This window comes from Leguminivora glycinivorella, chromosome 6 (assembly GCF_023078275.1).
Source record: "Leguminivora glycinivorella isolate SPB_JAAS2020 chromosome 6, LegGlyc_1.1, whole genome shotgun sequence".
NCBI lineage: Eukaryota > Metazoa > Arthropoda > Insecta > Lepidoptera > Tortricidae > Leguminivora > Leguminivora glycinivorella.
Genome location: NC_062976.1, coordinates 625,860 through 645,869, shown reverse-complemented (window position 1 = coordinate 645,869; position 20,010 = coordinate 625,860). Strand labels below are relative to the sequence as shown.

At 37.8% G+C, this 20,010-nt stretch overlaps 2 protein-coding genes across 2 annotated transcripts; both read right to left on the bottom strand.

The window, feature by feature from the left end:
- Nucleotides 1–1,410: 1,410 nt before the first annotated feature.
- LOC125227164 (integrin beta pat-3-like) lies at nucleotides 1,411–9,033 on the bottom strand. Its single transcript, XM_048131391.1, has 9 exons — nucleotides 8,353–9,033; nucleotides 7,494–7,887; nucleotides 6,748–7,248; nucleotides 6,068–6,399; nucleotides 5,166–5,285; nucleotides 4,532–4,706; nucleotides 3,755–4,118; nucleotides 2,473–2,594; nucleotides 1,411–1,554 (listed from the first exon to the last, which is right to left on the bottom strand). Exons 3-9 carry the CDS (start codon nucleotides 7,042–7,044, stop codon nucleotides 1,456–1,458), a joined length of 1,509 nt encoding a protein of 502 aa, XP_047987348.1. The 5' UTR covers nucleotides 7,045–7,248; nucleotides 7,494–7,887; nucleotides 8,353–9,033; the 3' UTR covers nucleotides 1,411–1,455.
- Nucleotides 9,034–11,760: 2,727 nt separating this feature from the next.
- LOC125227238 (carbonyl reductase [NADPH] 1-like) lies at nucleotides 11,761–12,924 on the bottom strand. Its single transcript, XM_048131500.1, has one exon. The coding sequence runs from the start codon at nucleotides 12,897–12,899 to the stop codon at nucleotides 12,033–12,035; it is 867 nt and encodes a 288-aa protein (XP_047987457.1). The 5' UTR covers nucleotides 12,900–12,924; the 3' UTR covers nucleotides 11,761–12,032.
- Nucleotides 12,925–20,010: the final 7,086 nt, after the last annotated feature.

The window sequence follows — 20,010 nt, the reverse complement described above, 5'->3', positions numbered from 1 at the left end:
TATACCTGTTTGCCAACGACGTGGTATAAATAAAAATACACAATAGTACCAGTACATGTACTGATCGCCCCTTTGCCAAGAGTGGCACTGATTCTTGAGTAGTTTCATTTGCTCTGCCTACCCCTTCATGGGATACAGACGTGATTGTATGTATGTACGTACTGATCGGCGATTGACCCTAGTCACACCTGATGGAAAGTGAAGACAAAGTCTAACAAGGAGCTCACTGATTCAGCAGTAGCCTATTCACTCTTGCTTTAAAGATACCGAGGTCGTATTTTTCAGGGAGCACCGATGGTGGGAGCGCATTTCATCTGCACGCAAAGACATGAAGACACGACTCGCGAATGATTATTTCGTTGATCAAAATTTTGCAGTACATAAGGCTATTAAAAAATCGCCACTCCGGTGTACAAAGTATTTTTCAGTACAGATGGTGTTTTTTTTACGCACTAGTGCGAGAAGTGGTTCATTATATGCCAGGTCGAAACTTCAGAAGCTCATCTGTACTGAAAAACGTCGTACGATACACGTGCGAAAAGGAAATTTGTAACTCGTGTCGATTTAAAACACTGCCTTCGGTCGTGTTTTAATTTATCGCCACTCGTTTCGAACTTCCTTTTTTACGTACTTGTATCGGAATGTACCTACTATTTTATCTTTAGATTTAGAAGCCTACAACTCCAGTGGGGTATTTCTCCACAGTGGCATTGACACTTGACACTGATAATTCTGTGCCTATTTCTGGGATGACAGCGTCAATTTTCTCGACCCTAATTATTTACACTTGTGGTGTGGTACTGGCCAGTTTCACCACAGACCTTCTTGAAAATGCGGAGTCGCTCCGAGAGAGTCGATGACCGAAACACTTCGCACCTCCAAGTGAAAAGCAAACAATTCTCAGCAGTAGTGGGCCAGTCGCTGCCAAACTGGCGGCTTGCCAGACTCGCCCTCATTAGACACCCCTTCATTCATGTGCATTTAAATACATGCAGTGTTCTGATTTAGTACATAGCACAGAAAAACCTAAAATCTTTACAGGTAGTGATAGGGAGTCCGGGAGACTTGAACCATTTCATTCATAGCAAAAAATATTTTTTTTATCAGCAATTAAATATAACCTATTTCTATCAGGTCGAATCTTCGCATGGCCATCTGTATTGAAAAATGTCGTACGATACACGTGCGAAAAGGAAATTTGTAACTCATGTCGATTTAAAATACTCCCTTCGGTTATAATTTATCGCCACTGGTTTTGAACTTCCTTTTTTCGCAGTTGTATCGTCATGTGTATTTTCATTTTGACACTTTTCCTAATGTGCTGGTTCAAGTCTCCCACCTGGTCAAGTCTTCCGGATCCCCCCTACCTATTTTCTAATAAAACACTAAAAAATAAAAATAAACTACAATACATAATATATATTTAATTTTATTCTTATTATTCAATGGTTTTTATTATTTTTTGCACTGTTCCGTGCTGTTTTCAAAAGCAGGGTTCATGTAAGTAGTGGTCGGTGCGGTGTATGTTGGGTTGATGCGCACACTGTCACCTTCCTGTAACAGAAACAGTTATGTTTATGTTTAAAGGAAAGGAAAGAAAACTAAATAATATTTTAGACTGCATAGCCTCTAAACGAAGAACAGAAGAAAACCGTGAAATGGTTTAAGTAAATTGAGATTTGATTGCTGCAAACGTTGTGCAGAAAGTTATTTTAAGATGTAAAAACTTTTAGAGAGGAAGGGGTAAATCCAAACAACGATTAATGGACCGTGTAAAAGAGGATAATAAGAAAGAAAGTAGTGAGTGTTGCGATGACGAAAGATAGAGAAGAATGGAAGAGGAAGACGCGTTGTACCGACCCCACATAACGTGGGATAAGATAGTAGTAGTAGTAGTAGTAGTAGTAGTAGTAGTAGTAGTAGTAGTAGTAAACTCTTTATTGTACAATTAATAACAAAAAACACAGTAATTACAGTAAAGAACAGTACAAAGGCGAACTTATCCCTTTGAGGGATTTCTTCCAGTTAACCTTTGAGTGAATGAGAGGATAAAAAGAGATGAGGGTGACAGATGCAGCAACATGTACAAGGTACCAGAAAGACAAATAATTAAATAAATACACACATAATTTATGGGAATGAACAAATATTACATAAAAAAAGGAATGGAGAAATTACACTAAAAATGGGAAAAGAACAATTGAGAATTTAAATAATACAGACATTGAGACAGTGAGACAACACAACTCATAACCGATCGCTTAGATTAGCTAGCCACAATCAGATAGCCACAGATTTTTCAATTTCGACTTGAGCGATGCAACCGACTGTGCTTCCCTGATCGAAGTAGGCAGCTCATTCCACAGTTTAACCGCACGCACCACGAACGACTTGTAACCACGGGATTTATGAGGAGGGATGGCAAGCGATAAATTAGGATTATTATAAGGGTAGGAGGAAGAAGATGATTACCTGGGATGACTTTATGAAGGCTTCGTACTCTCTTCTGTCCCTGGCGTTGGTAAGGAACTTCCAGGCTAACAACGTTGCTATACCAATTGCCAATAAAACGATTACTGATATCACGCCGATATCTAAAAAGATAAAAATAAATAAATATAGGTAATATTTGTTAGTAGGTAAAAATAAAAGTTGTCCGAAAGAAATGTATGATTTGAACCTGGATCCTTTACCAAGGTTACTATTAATTAATCCTCGATATCTCCGTCGTTACTGGACCGATTTTGAAAATTTTTTTTTGATTGAATGTATATGGATACAGATTGGTCCCATTTTTCTCAGAACCCAGTTCTGGTGGTGGGATCCTGGAGAAATCGAAGAAACTCCTCAAATCTGAAAGGCTTACATATGGTGATTTTTGTGTTTTTAAAGGAACAGCATGCATTTACGTACGGAACAGTGACATTTGGTGCAGTGGAACTCCTGATGATGGTCAGAATGGAACTCCTCAAATCTGAACGGCACACTTATAGTGACTTTGGTATTTTTATAAGAACAGCATACACTTACGTCCAGAACAGTGACATTTGGTGCAGTGGAACTGCTGATGATGGTTAGAATGGAACTCCTCAAATCTGAACGGCACACTTATAGTGACTTTGGTATTTTTATAAGAACAGCATTCACTTACGTCCAGAACAGTGACATTTGGTGCAGTGGAACTGCTGATGAAGAGTGAGCCGCCCCTGGTTAGAGTTCCGTTCTGATAATCATTCTCATCTGTAAGTACTTCAGAATCATCCAAATTTCAAAATTGGTTCAGAAGTGACGGAGATATCGAATAACAAACATTAAAAAATATACAGACGAATTGATAACATAATCTAACATTTGAAAGTATTTATCACCAGAACCCCAAAGGAAGGCGGTTTTTTATTCTTAAAAATGATTATACTATTATAGACAAGTTTGTTATTGGTATGTGAGTGTCCTATTGGATACTTGAGAGAAAATATCGATATTAACAATAATATTATAAATAGGGAAGTGTGTGTGTATTTATTTGTCTGACCATAATTTATTTCACGGCAAAATGTAGCGACGAATTGACGTAATTTTTAAATGGAGATAGTTGAAGGGATGGAAAGTGATATAGGCTACTTTTCTCTTTCTAACCTCCCACTTCCCTAAAATGGGGAGTAGAAGTTTGTGTGGACAATTCCGCAATTTTAATTTTTTAACGTGAAGCCGCAGACAAAAGTCAGTTTAGTTATAAAATAGGTAGTTTACTTACAAATTTGACTCTGCGCACAACTCGTATCCAACACCACAAGTGTCATAGTGCCATTGTCATTATAAATATATCTAAAGTCAGCATAACATCCAAAATTCACTTGAACATGACTGCAATTCTCCCATGCAGTATAATTCCCATCAAAGTCTTGGACAAGTAACGTTTCTCCACAGACATGTTGGCAAGGTCCTCCATCGTTCAAGCAGTTAATGCAAGGGGCGAGGTGCCTGCACTGTTTGCTATGGCAGTCGATGCAGGGGGTCTGCTTGCAGAAGTTGTAGCTGTCGTAGGTACGAGCGTCCCATTTGGCAGGCGGGTCGCAAGCGCAGATTCCGCAGACGCAGTGGCCGCGGTTGTTGCATTCCTAGAAATATAATGATCATATTTTATGTAAATGGTTCAGGTAGTAATGATACAAGTTGTCTATTTTCTACCAGACTTACACCTAGTATAAGTTTACATTTAAATTCATGCTCTTTAAGAATTTGTTTAATTTCTCATACGACAAAACTGAATCTATCTTTTCACTTGCTGTCTTGAAAAACTCTTGTGTTGTTTTTAGTGTTAGCTACACTAATTTTTTAATGGAAGCTAGAGTATAAGAACAGTTCAAAAGACTAATACAAAGCATTACATTATCTCACCATCCCTATACTGATGCAAGGTGTCTTTAAAGTTGTACAGCCACAAACAGGTCCGTTGAAATCATTAATTCAATCTGCCATCAAAACAAGTGCCTTGGTACGAGCAGATAATTTTGGCAGGTAGGTATCTTACCATTCCTTCACTAATGCAAGGTGTCGTCAAAGTTGTACAATCGCAGGCAGCACCGGTCCAGTCTCCAATGCACGTACATTTGCCATCAAGACATGTGCCATGGCCCGAGCAAAGTTTTCCGGCGTTGTCCCGAAGACAATTGTTGTTCTGGTATTCACAGTATTTTCCTTCGTACCTAAAATATAAATGCGAATTGAAGTTACCTCATAACTTAGTGCTAGATTCTCTTGGTTAATGATATAATTAAAATATTACTTACTTGTGATGACAATACATTAAAAAAAGAAAAAAGATTTTTTTAACATGTTTAACGTTATAATATTAGTTAGGTAATTGATTAAAGACAGAAATAATAATTTAATTTCTACTGCTGTGATACCTATACCACCATCGACATCGACACTCATGCAATTGAAGTACATTTTATCAATTATTATTAAAAAAATTATTAAAAATGGTGGGCGACGCACGCTCCTTTGTCTTAGAATATGTGGCATCTCTCGCACGAGGGATGTCTTTAAATCAATATCCAAGATTGTTCTGAAAAGATCTTAGTGTAATATTGTTTCACGCCAGAATTTTTGCGGTTTCTAACTATGTAGGTGCATCAAAATACTCATTATGAAGATTTTACCCATCTGCACAGTCGCAAATTCCACAAGGATTGCAGCTGCCGTGTCCGCTGCAGATCTGATCCGAGCCCGGAGGGGAGCACGTCGAGGAATTACCGGTGCAGCCGCAATCCGGACCGAATCTGTAAAAGGGTAGTAAAGTAACTAATATATTATACTATCTTTTGCCAGCGGCTTCGCTCGCGTTAGAACGAGACAAAAAGTATCATATGTCACTCTCTATCCTTTTAACTGTCTCCACTTAATAAATCACGTCAATTCGTCGCTCCGTTTTGCCCTGAAAGTCGGACAAACAAAACACACAAACTTTCCCATTTATAATATTAGTATGGATATGGATATAGGAAACGATGTGGCTGTCAAAAGAGCGTTCTTGGGTCGACCGGCTGGTGGCCGTCCGGCGGGTCGACCCAGGTATCGCTGGGAGGACAGTGTGGCGGCGGATCTGCGTCAGCTTCAAGATAGTGACTGGCAAGAGGCTACGCAGGATCACAGGTGGCGACTTCTCATTTCGGAGGCCAAGATTCACTTTGGATCACTGAGCCAAAATAGTTAGTTTACACATCCACATAGTATCCCAGGGTCCTGTTTCAGCACAGTGACAATTGTTAATCGACAGTGAGTAAATGTCAAATGTAAAAGTTGTTTTCAACCCAACAATAGGCATAGAATTGTCAGTATCAAGAGTCACTGTGGTGGAATAGGCTACTGGTAGATAGGTTTTGCTGTTTAAAATTGACTAAAGGACAATATTTAAACTTTTTGTCATGTACACAATTGTAATAGATTTTGAAAAGCAAATCCTAGAATTAAAAAAAGCACAAAATCCAAGTATCTAAATCTAATTTTGTGTATTTGTCGGTCTCTTATGCTACAATGTTTTATTCTCTAACACATGACTTACTTGGCATCAGGGCATTCACAAACTCCACAGGTCCAATTCCCAATACTATGACATCTTTTCGAATTTACCTCCGCAAACTTAGAACATCCACAATCTGCCAACACTTTCACATTCAGAACAATTTTATCATTCAAACCAATCGGGTTGATTTTAATAAACAGCTGGTTCTTGTTGAAATATTTCTTGAGGAGAATCTTTCCAGTGAAGTCCATCTCTTGGCCTGGGGTCACTTTGCAGTTATCATTGTCACAGTTTGGATCGAAAGTTATTTCGAAATGGTTTTTCTCGTCATCTGTCAAATTCACTTTTAGTTTTATTTGTTGGGATATTTTCTAAAAAAAAAGAAAGTTATTATTATATTTGTTTAATGTTTTCAATAATCATGGGTGTATTATCTAAGCTAAAATAACATTTTACCTAAGCTATCCTTACTAAGTTTTGGAAATTTGAGTACTAAATGTACAATACAGTACAAAAAACTGACACTTTATTGCACATCATATCAAAAGAATATAGAGAAATGGTTGAATTACAAAAATTCAGAGGAGTATGTAAAGGAACACAAACCCAGATAAATAACAGGCGGCCTAATTGCTAAAAAGCCCCTGCAAGGTAAAGTAAGATAGGAACCTACTCTAAGTTAATATTTTAATTTAAAAAGCGTTTTTTTAAGTACCAACCTCATATGTCTCCCTCAGCATGTTAGTAATAGCCTTTGGTTGGTAGCTCATCGCCTCTGACTCCGTAATTGCTGTCGCCAACGTATTATACACCGTCTGATCCGAGAAACTCGACACAAACAATATCTTTATCTCTTCCTTCGTCACCAAGTAGTTAATAATTCCTACTGAAGGGTAATCCATTTCCTTTTCTTTAGTGTAAAACCCTTTTTCATTCAAATAACATCCTCCATCATAAGGTCTTATGATTCCTGCTGCTTTACCATCACCAGCTGCATGATACGCTTGGTCTGTCATCAGTACTAAGATCTTTCTAGATTGTTTTCTCCACCCTATTATATCTTTGCATGCGACAGCCTGTGATATTCCTTCTAGGCCACTCTCTGGGTCATCGGCGTTGGATCCGAATTTTAAATGCTCGAGTTTGTGATTGAAAAATTTATATCACTTGTTAGGTTTAGCTCGTGTTTGAAGGAGTATGTTTGGTTCGCTGAGATTTTGCTTGAAAATAAAAACATAGTTTACAGTACACGCTATATAATACATGTTCAATAATTATATATCATCATTCCTCCTATTTATCCCGATTGAAACACTTTACCAAACATCTTACTTCTTCCACTCAACCCTTTGGCGTTATTATGTACTATTATTATTACCCGGTTCGAATTTTGAGACGACCTATTTTAGCACAGGTCAGTAGGACACTAAAACTATCAGTAAAATTACCAAACATAGATACTTACTTATTAAAAGGGATCAGATTCTTATCAATAAATGTGCCAAGACCCATAAACACATCTTTAGTCTTATTGCTTATAGTGTCAAATATATTATACGTTTGATTAACCAGGTCTTCCCTCATCTTCTTCATAGAATTAGAAGCGTCAAAGAGAAAGTAAGATCAACAGGGAAATTTTTAGACGCTTTGTAAGAAAAATTGAAGGCTTGCTCTTGTCCCACTCTTAATTCTAAATTGTAACTCTGTGGCTTGATTTGAACCATATTTCCAACTTCAGAACTGAATTCTTTGAGTTCCAACTGTTATGTTACTTATGGGGTTTTGTAAGTCTTCTGATACGAACACCAGTTTGAATCCTTTTGGTTCACAGGCTTACATCTGCTCGTTCCGTTGAAATTCTAGAAATTAAAGTTATCATTATGACGCAATAAAGCAACTACTGTGACTATGACAAAAGTCAAAATGATTGGGAAGTAGTGCATAATAAATTATCTATAGTAGGTATCTGATGACTACTCCTATTTAAATTATAAAAAAATACAATAATATTTTCCCCAGACGCTAGATTGCTTTGTTATTTCTTGTACCATGGATTATTGTTATAATATTTATGTCGTACACCTTATCCTGGAGGTACGAACAACAGTCAGAGTATTTGGAGCGGATAGCTGCCTGATTAGAACAGTGCTTATAAGATATCACAGCGATACGATGTGTGTGGTTGACAAATTAATTTGAGTTTGAATCAGTCCGTGCCAAAAGTAAGATCTCTCCAAGCAAGAACGTCAAAATTTAACAGTACAATCATCTTACAAGAACATAAAAATGTCTACAAGAAAAGCTCAACAGAATAAAGTGTTTACCTCAGTAGCGCACCACATACACAAATTAGGGTCCCTTATACTCTCTCGACAAGTCTTCCATTCACACACACGTTGGCTTAAAACTCCATGTACATGAATACAAGCAACAACAACAGGCGACCTCCCATTTTAATAATTTTAACTTAACTAATCCCAGAATAGTGTTATTACGGGGAAAAATTTGATGATTTATTCTTGAGGTAATGCGTCATTTTCATGTGGATTGTCCTGTTGGCTTTTGGATTGAGTCTGAATTAAGGAAAATATTTTTTGTAATCGGTTTTATATTTGCTATATTTTTAAATGTAATTATTTATTTTATTTAACTACGTTAGACCAAACGTTTTAAACTGAGTTACCTAAAATATTAGTGTAACTTAGATTTAGAAGAGTATCTTTGACTCCATCTTTGAAAAAAAAAAAATGAAATAACATTTATTTTTACATTTTTTCCGTGGTCAACAGCCGGCTGGGCCTGGCCGAAACGTCGGAAAAAAGGTAAAATAATGTTATTTCATCGCGTTCGACCTGGTAGACTATAAATAATTCTAGAGTGTGTTAGTATTAAATTATAGCTATTTGTTAAACAAGGGGGCAAAGTTGTATTTTAACGCCGAGTGTGGAATTGAAAAACGAGCAAGCGAAAGGACTCTATAGTTGAACCACGAGCGAAGCGAGTGGTTCGAGAATAGAATCCTGAACTTGCGAGTTTTTTAACACACGAGAAGTAAAATACGTTTGCACCCGAGTGTAACACAAAACTTTTCCCCACACTATAGCGAGGAAACTACAACGCAAAAAATGCGTTTATTATTTCAATTTCAATTTCAAATATTTATTCAAGTAGGCTTAATTAAATAAGCACTTTTGACATGTCATACAAAATATTAACAATTACAGCTTAAGAATTACAGATAAGTATTACAATAATAATTATATTACAGTTATACGAAATTATATTAGTAAATAATACAATACAACAGTATAATATGGCAATTAAATATTATATAAACGGTATTAGCTAGTATTTAGAGTGCGCAAGTCAACTCAGTCCCAGGCGGTTTTGTCATTAATATAATCCTTAGTGCTATAGTAAGCCTTACACATTAATCTATTCTTTACGTATTTCTTCAGTCTATGTAATGGAAGTTCAGTTATAGTACTAGGCAGTTTATTATAGAACCGTACGCAGTTACCCACGAAAGAGTTCCTGATTTTTTGTAACCGTGTGGTTGGCATTGCTAGTTTGTCCTTGTTTCTGGTATTGATGTTATGAATGTCGCAATTTCTTTTGAAGTTATCTTTATGTTTATGGACGTAAATAATATTTTCATAAATGTATTGGGAGTACACAGTCAGTATATTAATTTCCTTGAATTTATTTCTTAGCGAAGCTCTAGCACTCATTTTATAAATAGAACGTATGGCGCGCTTCTGGAGTACAAAGACAGTATTGACGTCAGCAGCGCTACCCCAGAGCAAGATGCCATATGACATGATACTGTGAAAGTAGGCAAAGTATACCAATCTTGCTGTCTTTTCATCTGTTAGGTGGCGAATTTTAGATACTGCAAACGCTGCAGAACTGAGTTTGTTTGCAAGAATATTTATGTGCAAACCCCATTGCAGCTTGGCATCCAAAGTTAGGCCTAGGAATACTGTACTGCTGGTTAACTCCAGTTCCAGTAGTTCCGCAATCATTAATCACAATTTGACTTTATTCAAGCCTTTACCCACTAGTGGATAAAATGCTGGTTTGACTGCCGACATGGTTTGTATGGTTATTAAAGCAGTTGTCATCTTACACTATGACGCTATTTCGACATACCTTAAGAACACATCATTAATTAATTCTTATCCGAATATTACCTTCCATAATCATACAATGCCATACTATTTGTTAGCCATATTATTAAGTGCAATAATATGGTTTCATAGAATATTCAAACGCCATAAGCAATTATTGCCATATTAATTGTTGCCCATATTATTACCTAACCTAACCTACTTTCTGATAGCAGTTTCATTTTCCAGGGGTCACAGTTCTAACCTAACCTAACCTACTTTTCCAGCAGTTTCATTCTCCAGGGGGTCACAGTTCTAACCTAACCTAACCTACTTTCTGATAGCGGTTTCATTTTCCAGGGCGTCGCAGTTCTAACCTAACCTAACCTACTGTCTGATAGTATTTTCATTTTCCGGGGGTCACAGTTCTAACCTAACCTAACCTACTTTTCAAGCAGTTTCCTTTTCCAGAGGTTCACAGTTCTAACCTAACCTAACCTACTTTCTGATAGCAGTTTCATTTTCCAGGGGGTCACAGTTCTAACCTAACCTAACCTACTTTCTGATAGCAGTTTCATTCTCTAGTCTTTCTAGTACCTATTATAGTAGTTTTCGATTCTGCCAAAGCACATTATGGAAATTGACTTTTCTGGACGCTAATTTGTATGACAAATGATGGTATGGAATGTGGTAATTACGGATTTCGATGATTCTGACAAATGACATTATGGAAACTGACTTTATGGGAAACAAAGTTTCTGGCACTAGATTAATATAGTAAACAATGATTATGGCATAAGATGTTATGATAAACAATATTATGATTGTTGAATAGGATGGCAAATAAAATTATGGCAAATGAAATTCTGGCAAATGGGGGTATCCCATATTTAAAGGATATAATTACTCATTTGACATAATTAACATTTGGTATATCCACAAAATATCTATTTTTATTTTGTATAATCATTATTTCGTATAACACTTATTTATAATAACCGTTATATGGTATAACTATCTATTGATATACGACTAGTATAATATAACTAGCAAACAGTATAAAACATTTCATGAATTAAATTATTCTTTTTTGAAGGGATCACAGTTCTAACCTAACCTAACCTACTTTTCTGATAGCAGTACCTATGTATAAGGGTCACAGTTCTAACCTAACCTAACCTATTTTTCTGGTAGCAGCGCGTTGTGTGTAGGGGTCACAGTTATAACCTAATTTACTTTTCTGGTAAGTGATGGATTTAATTTATTGTACATTTTTTTGTTATTCTAACTATGCTTTAGAAAGAATTTGTGTTATACAATTTGTTTATTATCGGAAATAAGCATTATACTCAAAGTATGTTATAATAAATGTTATTCGAAAAAAATAACATTATATTAAATAAGAATTATACAATTTGTTAGTATATTATTTGTTGTTATATGATTCAATAATTATATCAAATGATCGTTATAACGACTAAAAATATATCAAAAAAAGTTATATCGATCGATACGCACCCTATTAATTCATGTTTCCTTATCAACACAGTCTTTACCTACGTGATTTGTATTTATGAAACAGAATTAGGGAAAATATCAACAATTTGTAAATAAAATTAAAAGTACGAGAGTAGACAATATATTTTTATACATATTATAAACTGATAGTTACAATAGAATATGGAAACTAACCGTGTACAGATAGTTATTCTGTTTGCATATCTAAAAAATCACTACTGCCTATCGCTCGTTCCTATTAAGGGCCAGTTGCATCAACCACATTTGACAGACACATCATCGTCACGCAGCAGACGTCTATGGAACTTCCCAATCTTCCCATAAAATAAAATTTAACGAACGTTTTAACGGTCACAGACGGTTAGATGCAACCGGCCCTAAACCTTCAAAGTGCTGGACTTAAAGAACCAATCCGCCTTATAGTCGTACCAATCGAGAACTCTCCTGTCGTACCACACGTAAGCCCCTTTCAGAGTATTTGGGGCATCCAGGGCCAAATACACTGGCGTCTCTGCCGCCTCATCAGTATTGTAGAATCCTACGCCAACTGTCATGTCTGTTCTCACCAATCCAGGATGCATAGAGTTTACAGAGATATTGCGGCTTTCAAGTTCTTTCTGCTGTAGAATTGTTAACGCACTAACACCAACTTTCGCAACTCTGTATGCAGCCACAGTTCCACCATCAGCAATGTCATCTTTGTTAAAGTTATCATTCTTAACAGATTCTAAGAACCAATCGACGAATTCATTGATATCCTCAACTTTCAGATCTTTCTTCGATAGTCTATCAATCCAATATTTGTCTCTAATGTTAGACAAATGTCCACAGTCGCTGGAAATATTGACAATTCTTCCATTATTCCTTATAAGCGGGAAGAGTAATTCTTGAATGGTCAGCAAGCTCTTATAATTGATGTCAATAATGTATTTAGATTCCTCATAGTTATTAAAAAGTGCAACACTGTTAGCGACGGCAGCGTTGTTGATTAAAACATCTATACCGCCATGATTCTTCTTGATGTGGTCTCTGAATCTTTCTATGCTTCTTCTGTCTATGACGTCTAGTTGGTGGTAAGCTGGTTTGAGTCCGAGTTTGTTGAGTTCTGCTACGGCTGCCTTGCCTCTGCCTTCGTCCCTGGATGTGAGATAGACTGTTCCATCAAAGCGCTTGCAGAGGGCCTTGACGATGGCTAGCCCTATGCCCTTGTTGGAGCCAGTGACTACAGCCACCTTTTGCGACATGACTGCTCGTCATGAAAGTCGGCAGAACACTGAGCCTCTTGGGGCAGAATGTTATGACATTCAAACAGTTATCTGAATGATTAGCATAATTATATGTTTACAATGGAGATTATGGTGCCACCGTTATGTAACAAAGATAACGTTGTTTATGTTATCAGCGGATACATAATTTTATTTAAGTTGAGTAGCGACTGTTAAAATATAATAACAAAAACAATTTTTTTGTTGAACTTTTATTATTAAGGTAGGTATAATATTCGTGTGAAATGAGAACGATATATGGTGCATTAGGGTAATTTCGAAAGTCACCTAAAAATCACAGTTAGGATCTATCATATCGTCACTACTTTTAAAAAATCTCGTATCTCACGCTGTTCCTCAAAGTTAAAACGCAGTAAGTCTATATGCATTCCATACATACTTACTACAATTTTCTTTTCATTGACAGACGGAGATACAAGTTTTTTTAAAAGTAGTGACGATATCAAGGTTCCCCTTTCGAAATTACTCGAGCATTTCTATACTTCGAATTACCCCAATGCACCCTACATAATTATATGTGAGTGTATACGTTTTACTAACGTCGCACTTTGTCGGTTACCATTATGGCGAGATTTGTTAGTATCTTTATATGAATAAACTGATAAGGCGGCTTTATAGCAATCGACAAAGTTGTGGACGTTTTCCCATGCACACTCACATAATTATGTCAAAGGCTATGTAAATGTATTCTTTTCTCTATCGGTTTTTAAGGCAACTACATTAATTAATTTTTATTAAGCAGAAACGTCTGCTAACGATTCTAAACATTTTTATATTAAAGGAAAAAATGGAAAAATTTTTACGCTTCCGGCGGGACTTGAACCCGCACCATTTTTGCAATCCGTGCAATGCTCTTACCAATTGAGCTACGGAAGCCACGCCGGACCTCGCAAAATTTTTCCATTTTTTCCTTTTAAAAACTACATTAATATTGAATTTAAAATAGTGAAACAGAAGCTTTAGAAAATGTTCACCTTAAGCAAGCTAATAGAGGCAATAACCTGAGCTACCAACACACAACCCTCCGATTTCCGGATTCGGAAAAAAACACATTACTACAAAAACCGCACAAAAGGTAAACAAAAGTTAAGTGAAAATACGCTCAAAGCTGCCAAATTAAAAGCCCCCAACTTCTCTCATACATTACTGTCATCAATAAAGTCTTTACGTTGTCCGAAATGGCTTAAACGCCAAGGGACTCACTCGAAAAATTTCAAATGAAAAACGACAGTAGGTAATGCATTTGGTTCTATAGACGAATTTCTGTAGACAACAAACGACACGGTTTTAGTTCAAAACGTATGTGCTTTTCACTTTTATAGAAGTGAATCGTTTGTTTAATGTTCTATATTTGAGTTTTGACGCACATTCTCTATTCGGAACTATTCTACGGAGCGTCAAAAATTGCCGCTTATTTTGTCCACCAATAATTTCGTACGCATCTTCATTCGTTCGCTTTTAAGTGTACATTTCTGAAAAGCGACATGATAAGTTACGTTCTTTCATCCGAATATGTCGAAAGAGCGCATATATTTCAATTTTCATTTCATGTCTTTCCGCGCCAAATAATCTGTTTGTCATTGGATCGCTCGACAAATGGCGTCGTTTGTCACGTTGGCACGACCGATTTGTTTGTCATGATGGGATGCTTAATCGCATGTGTCTTCATCGGAGATCTCTTATGAGGAAACCGATTGATCAAAGATGTATAGTCAACCAATTGGAACCCTTAGGCCACTCTAAAACCATGTCAAAATGACAAGCAGTAAGAGATTTCTTACAATCTGATTTATCACGTCACTATGACATAGTTCTACTGTACAGTGGCCTAGGGTTCCAATTGGTTGACTGTACATTGACGAAATCTCGATAATAAGTCTTAATTCGAAACGCTCACGAAACGAAACGCTCGTAGATATCTATATCTATCGTCCTTGCGTATTGGCGCGACAGAGTCAGACTACCTTTCGTGGCGTTTCGTTTTTGTTTCGCGTCGCAGAAATGCCATTCAGCTACGGCACCGAATCAATCTATGGCGCTCTCCATCGATCCTGTATGGCTGGCCCTTTCGATGCGATCGATCGCCACGATATCTGTCCAATCGATCGAATCGATGAATCGTACCGTGAATGGAAGGCCTAACACCTGCTGAAACTGACTCATAGCACATCTCGGACACTGGCGATATAATATATGAAAGAGCGCGTTCCTAGCACACAGTCTAAGCTCGCATAGGTGAACGCGTACCATGCTTGTATGAGTGAAATATGACAGGTCGACTGTCCGCGTTTTTGACAGGCGGTAACCGAGAGGGGGTGGGCGGCACTTTCAGCGGGAACCGGGAGTGGCCATACTCTACGATAGTACTCTTTATTATACTGTGCTCATGGTATCCATCTGTCCATGGGTTCCAACAGTCATCTTATACTATAAACTAAACTGGAATCTTTGAGTTCGGCACGCTTCTCAAATATCTCATGGGACTCCATCTTTCCAAACTTACCAAGATATGGTAAAAGATATACATAAATAATTAGGGTTAGGATCATAGGGTCTAACGCAACTCCTCTAAGGAGCGGCTCGTCGAAGTCGCAAATGGTCTATTCGCATCTCATCTAAACAGAGGTTGGTCTAAAACGCAACTGGTCTACAATTTGATGGTCTACAATGTTCAATTGGATGGAGCCTTTTTCTGTGGTTAAAAACAAAAACATAAGCGGCAAAATGTAAGAAACACGTAGGTGCCAGGGGACCGCTAAAGACCCGCAAGCCAAGGACACGTAATGTGACCCCGGGGACCCGGAAGCTTACAAATCGATTCTTTATCGTTGCCACTAAGGGATTCAGAATTTCAGATTCTGCTGTGGAATATGGTAGAATGTGTTTACAGTGTATGTCTGTCGTACCTATTGTGAAGAATTAGGTACTAAAGCTGCATTTAAGATGAGAAGTAATCTTTAGTTATAGTACGCGATTTCTTTTCTTATGCGCACTGCCAAGGAGAGGAATTCCTTGCCGGCGGCTATATTTCCGAGCTCAACCTTCAAATCTAGGGTGAACGGGCATCTTCTGTGCGAGCTCACTCCATCGTAGGCCACCTTTGCCTTTAGCTAGTCTGTGGCCAAGAGTAAGACCATATTTATAATAATAAAAAAAAGTTCTACTGCTGGGACCTCATTTCCACCACTCAACGCTGTCCCTTTACGTTCCTGCTCGCGTGAAGGCAGCCCATGCGGGTAAAATGCGTCCAAGAAGATAATACTCATTGTTGGTCTGAGTGAACCCATAAATATCAGTAATCTGGAACTTGTACTCCATCGTTTTGTGTGCCTATTAGTTTATGGTGAGGAAAATATTACAATACTACATTTTTTCCTTAAACTATTCAATAATGCTTTCTTTTATTTCCTTTTACTGTTGAAATTGTAGCACCGCTCACAGTCTCTCTGCTTAGCCTCGAGGTTGACTGGTAGAGAATGCCTTAAAGCATTAAGTCCGCCTTTTTGTACTGTAAGATTTTTCTTTTGTGCAATAAAGATTAAATAAATAAATAAATGTGGCAGCTGCTAAAATACTCAATTATTTATATGTATATTTGACGGCCGGTCTGGCTCAGTCGGTAGTGACCCTGCCTGCTAAGCCGCGGTCCTGGGTTCGAATCCCGGTAAGGGCATTTAGGGTCCCCCCACATCTAGCGTCTCGCGAGCGTCGCGTCGGGCCAACTGTATGGAAAAAGACGCCGCGTCGACGCGACGTCGACGCAGCGTCAGGCTTTGCCCATACAGTTGGCCCGACTCGACGCTCGCGAGACGCTAGATGTGGGGGGACCCTTATTTGTGTGATGAGCACAGATATTTGTTCCTGAGTCATGGATGTTTTCTATTTATATAAGTATGTATTTATCTATTTAAGTATGTATATCGTCGCTTAGCACCCATAGTACAAGCTTTGCTTAGTTTGGGGCTAAGTTGATCTGTGTAAGGTGTCCCCAATATTTTATTTATTATTTATTTATTTATTATTTCAATTACCAATTATATGATTGTTCCATTAGCCACACGAATAGCACAGCTACTACGGTTATTTAAGGCATCTCAGATAATGTATTATCAAACAAAGATGCTCATATGTTATCACTGTAATTGCCAAGTCTCATGAGTGCATCTTACAACGACTCTCTGCACTGTACAAAGCTTCTAACCCCAACGTCTTTAGAACCATATTACACTTCAACATGCGTCGATCACCGTACCCCCGATGATACTAAGATTAACGACGCAGACGCGACATTTATAATAAAGATAAATGACTTTACCAGATTTACAAGCATAATGAAGGACTTGGGTACCTAAGCAACGTCACAAACCGTTGACGCTACGCGGCGACCGAGACGCAGCCAGGCCCTGTAGCCGAATGGCATTTCTGCGACGCCAAACGCCGCAGAAACGCAGTTTGGCTGTCGCGTCAATACGCAAGAGCGATAGAGATAGAAACGCCATTCGGCTACGGGCACACCTCGGACACTGGCGATCAAATATATGAAAGAGGCGCGTTCCTAGCACACATTCTAAGCTCGTGTACGGTATCTGTGAGGTAACCGTGAAGGGGTGGGCGGCACTTTCAGCGGGGAGCGGGAGTGGCCAATGTGGCCATACTGTACGATACTGTACGATAATACTCTTTATTATAATGTGTACGGGGCCAGCTCTCCCTATCGCTCTTCTATAGTGGCGCGACAGAGCCAGACTGCGTTGCAATCGGCACGTACCGTCAACGAATGTCACTTTGGCTAGGCTGGCCCCCAGTTGATTCTCAGGAGTATTAAAAAGTATGAAATTGTGGGTAAAGAAATGGAGTGATGAATGGGTGTAAAAAGTGAATGAGCGCTTTTTGTTTTGAATGCTAATCGTTTTAGAATGTTTAACAGCTGCGATTTACATTTTTTGTGTTTGAAATGAAAAGCTTGTGAATAATGTTTAGTAAGTAATGAAAATTACGCATTTTTTAAACTAAACAAACATTCTCGTTTGTTGAGACATGGACAGAGTTCTTCGTTATCTGATTATAAATGTATAAAGTACTAGCTGTTGCTCGCAGCTTCGCTCGCGTTAGAAGGAGACAAAAAGTAGCCTATGTCACTCTGCATTCCTTCAACTATCTCCACTTAAAAAATCACGTCAATTCATCTCTCCGTTTTCCCGTGAAAGACGGACAAACGAACAGAGACACACACTTTCCCAATATTATTATGGATATCGATATACAGGCCCAAAAAATATTTTCGTAAACTTCGATATTTTGGTTCAAGTATTTCAACATTTCCCTATTCTTTGTCAACGTAATTATGGGCCACCCTGTAGTTTACAAAGGTTTCCACAACCGATCTCGCTGAATTATGGTTAGCTACTTATCTGATTTGACACTTTAAATTAAGACGACACCGATCATTTCTACCTCATTCACGTCAAAAAATATAATCTAAATCCGCAAGCTACCAGCGGGCCGATTTTTGAGTCTCACGCGTACGAATTCAGAAAATTGTCACCGGAAATAATAGGCAAATCACCGTTTTCAACCAGCATTTTAGTGACAAAGTCCCGTGTGCGAGATTCTAAAATCGCCCTCCAGGTACAAAAAATAAGGAATAGCATGAACTTTAACTGAAACTACAAAAGAAAATAATCTTAACATAACTCTATTTCCATTCTAATAAAGCCCACAAAATATTCAATTTGCAATAGACATATCTGAAGGCAGGTTAAGCCGCAGCCGATTGAAATGCCCGCATGCTTCCAATTTTATCACTTATCGACATGGATAAGACAACTGTCACTCTCACACCGACATACTTGCCAAAAAGTGACAGATGATTTATCCACGTGGATAAGTGATAAAATTGGAAGCATAATAGCCGGGCGGATCGATGTCCTCATATAAGCTGAAGAGATTTATGACGACTGCCGCCCGTACTAGAATAATGTTTATAAGATTTCACTGCGATACGACTTCGATCTAACAAAGTCTGACGATATATCTGGCCTAGTGGTTAGTCAGGGTCACTTGTTATGCCTGTTTACTTGGTTTCGAATCCCGGGAAGGGCGTTTATTTGTGTGATGAGCACAGATATATTTTGTACCTGAGTCAAAGATGTTTTCTACGTATTTGTATTGTAATTGTCCTCAAAAAGTGATATCTACATACATAAGTCCTCAAAAAGTAATATCTACATACATACGCATACATACAATCACGCCTGTTTCCCAGAGGGGTAGGCAGATATCACGGATTTCCATTTATTACGATCCTGACAAACCACTTTCGCTTCACACACTTTCATAACGTGATAAAAGTGATATCTTTTCAACCAAAAGCGTCAATTTTGACACAAACATATCCAATCCATATCGTAATGTATTTTAATTGAATATTTATAAAAACATATTAAAATGAAAGCGGGTCGTATGAATACTTTTCTGTCTATATTGTGTAGGGATTTTGGCCCAACTTTTCGCCCGTGTGCGAGTGTCGACGAACATTAGCGTGTTCTAATGGATATGAATAATTCACGTATTGAATTAAACCTAACTTTTACTCTGTTTACATTTGAATTAAAAAGTTGGGCGACGATTTTGTACGGTAGCGGGTAGGGAACATACGATTAGTTAACCCTTGAATGCATGACCTTCACAAAGATTTATTCAAATTTGAATTTTGACGTGCTGTCAATAGAGTCAAAAATGCATGATGCATATATACATCACTATGCATTTAAGGGTTAAGGTACAGCAGGGAAAATCTCGACTGGAGGGCAAATGTAACTGGTCCATTTTTTCCATGTTTTACAATGTTTGCATTATTAAATAGACTGTCCACCGATTATTTATGGTAGGCGTGTTCAGTGGATACATATAGAATTAACTCAACATCATAGTGTAATAATGGAAAAAAAAAATGGATTAGTTGCAATTGTCCCCCAGTCGAGATTCAATTCAATTAGTCATAATTAGTCAATACGTACTGTCAACTAGTCGCCAGCGACTTGGTCTCTCGGCAACCAAAACGTATATG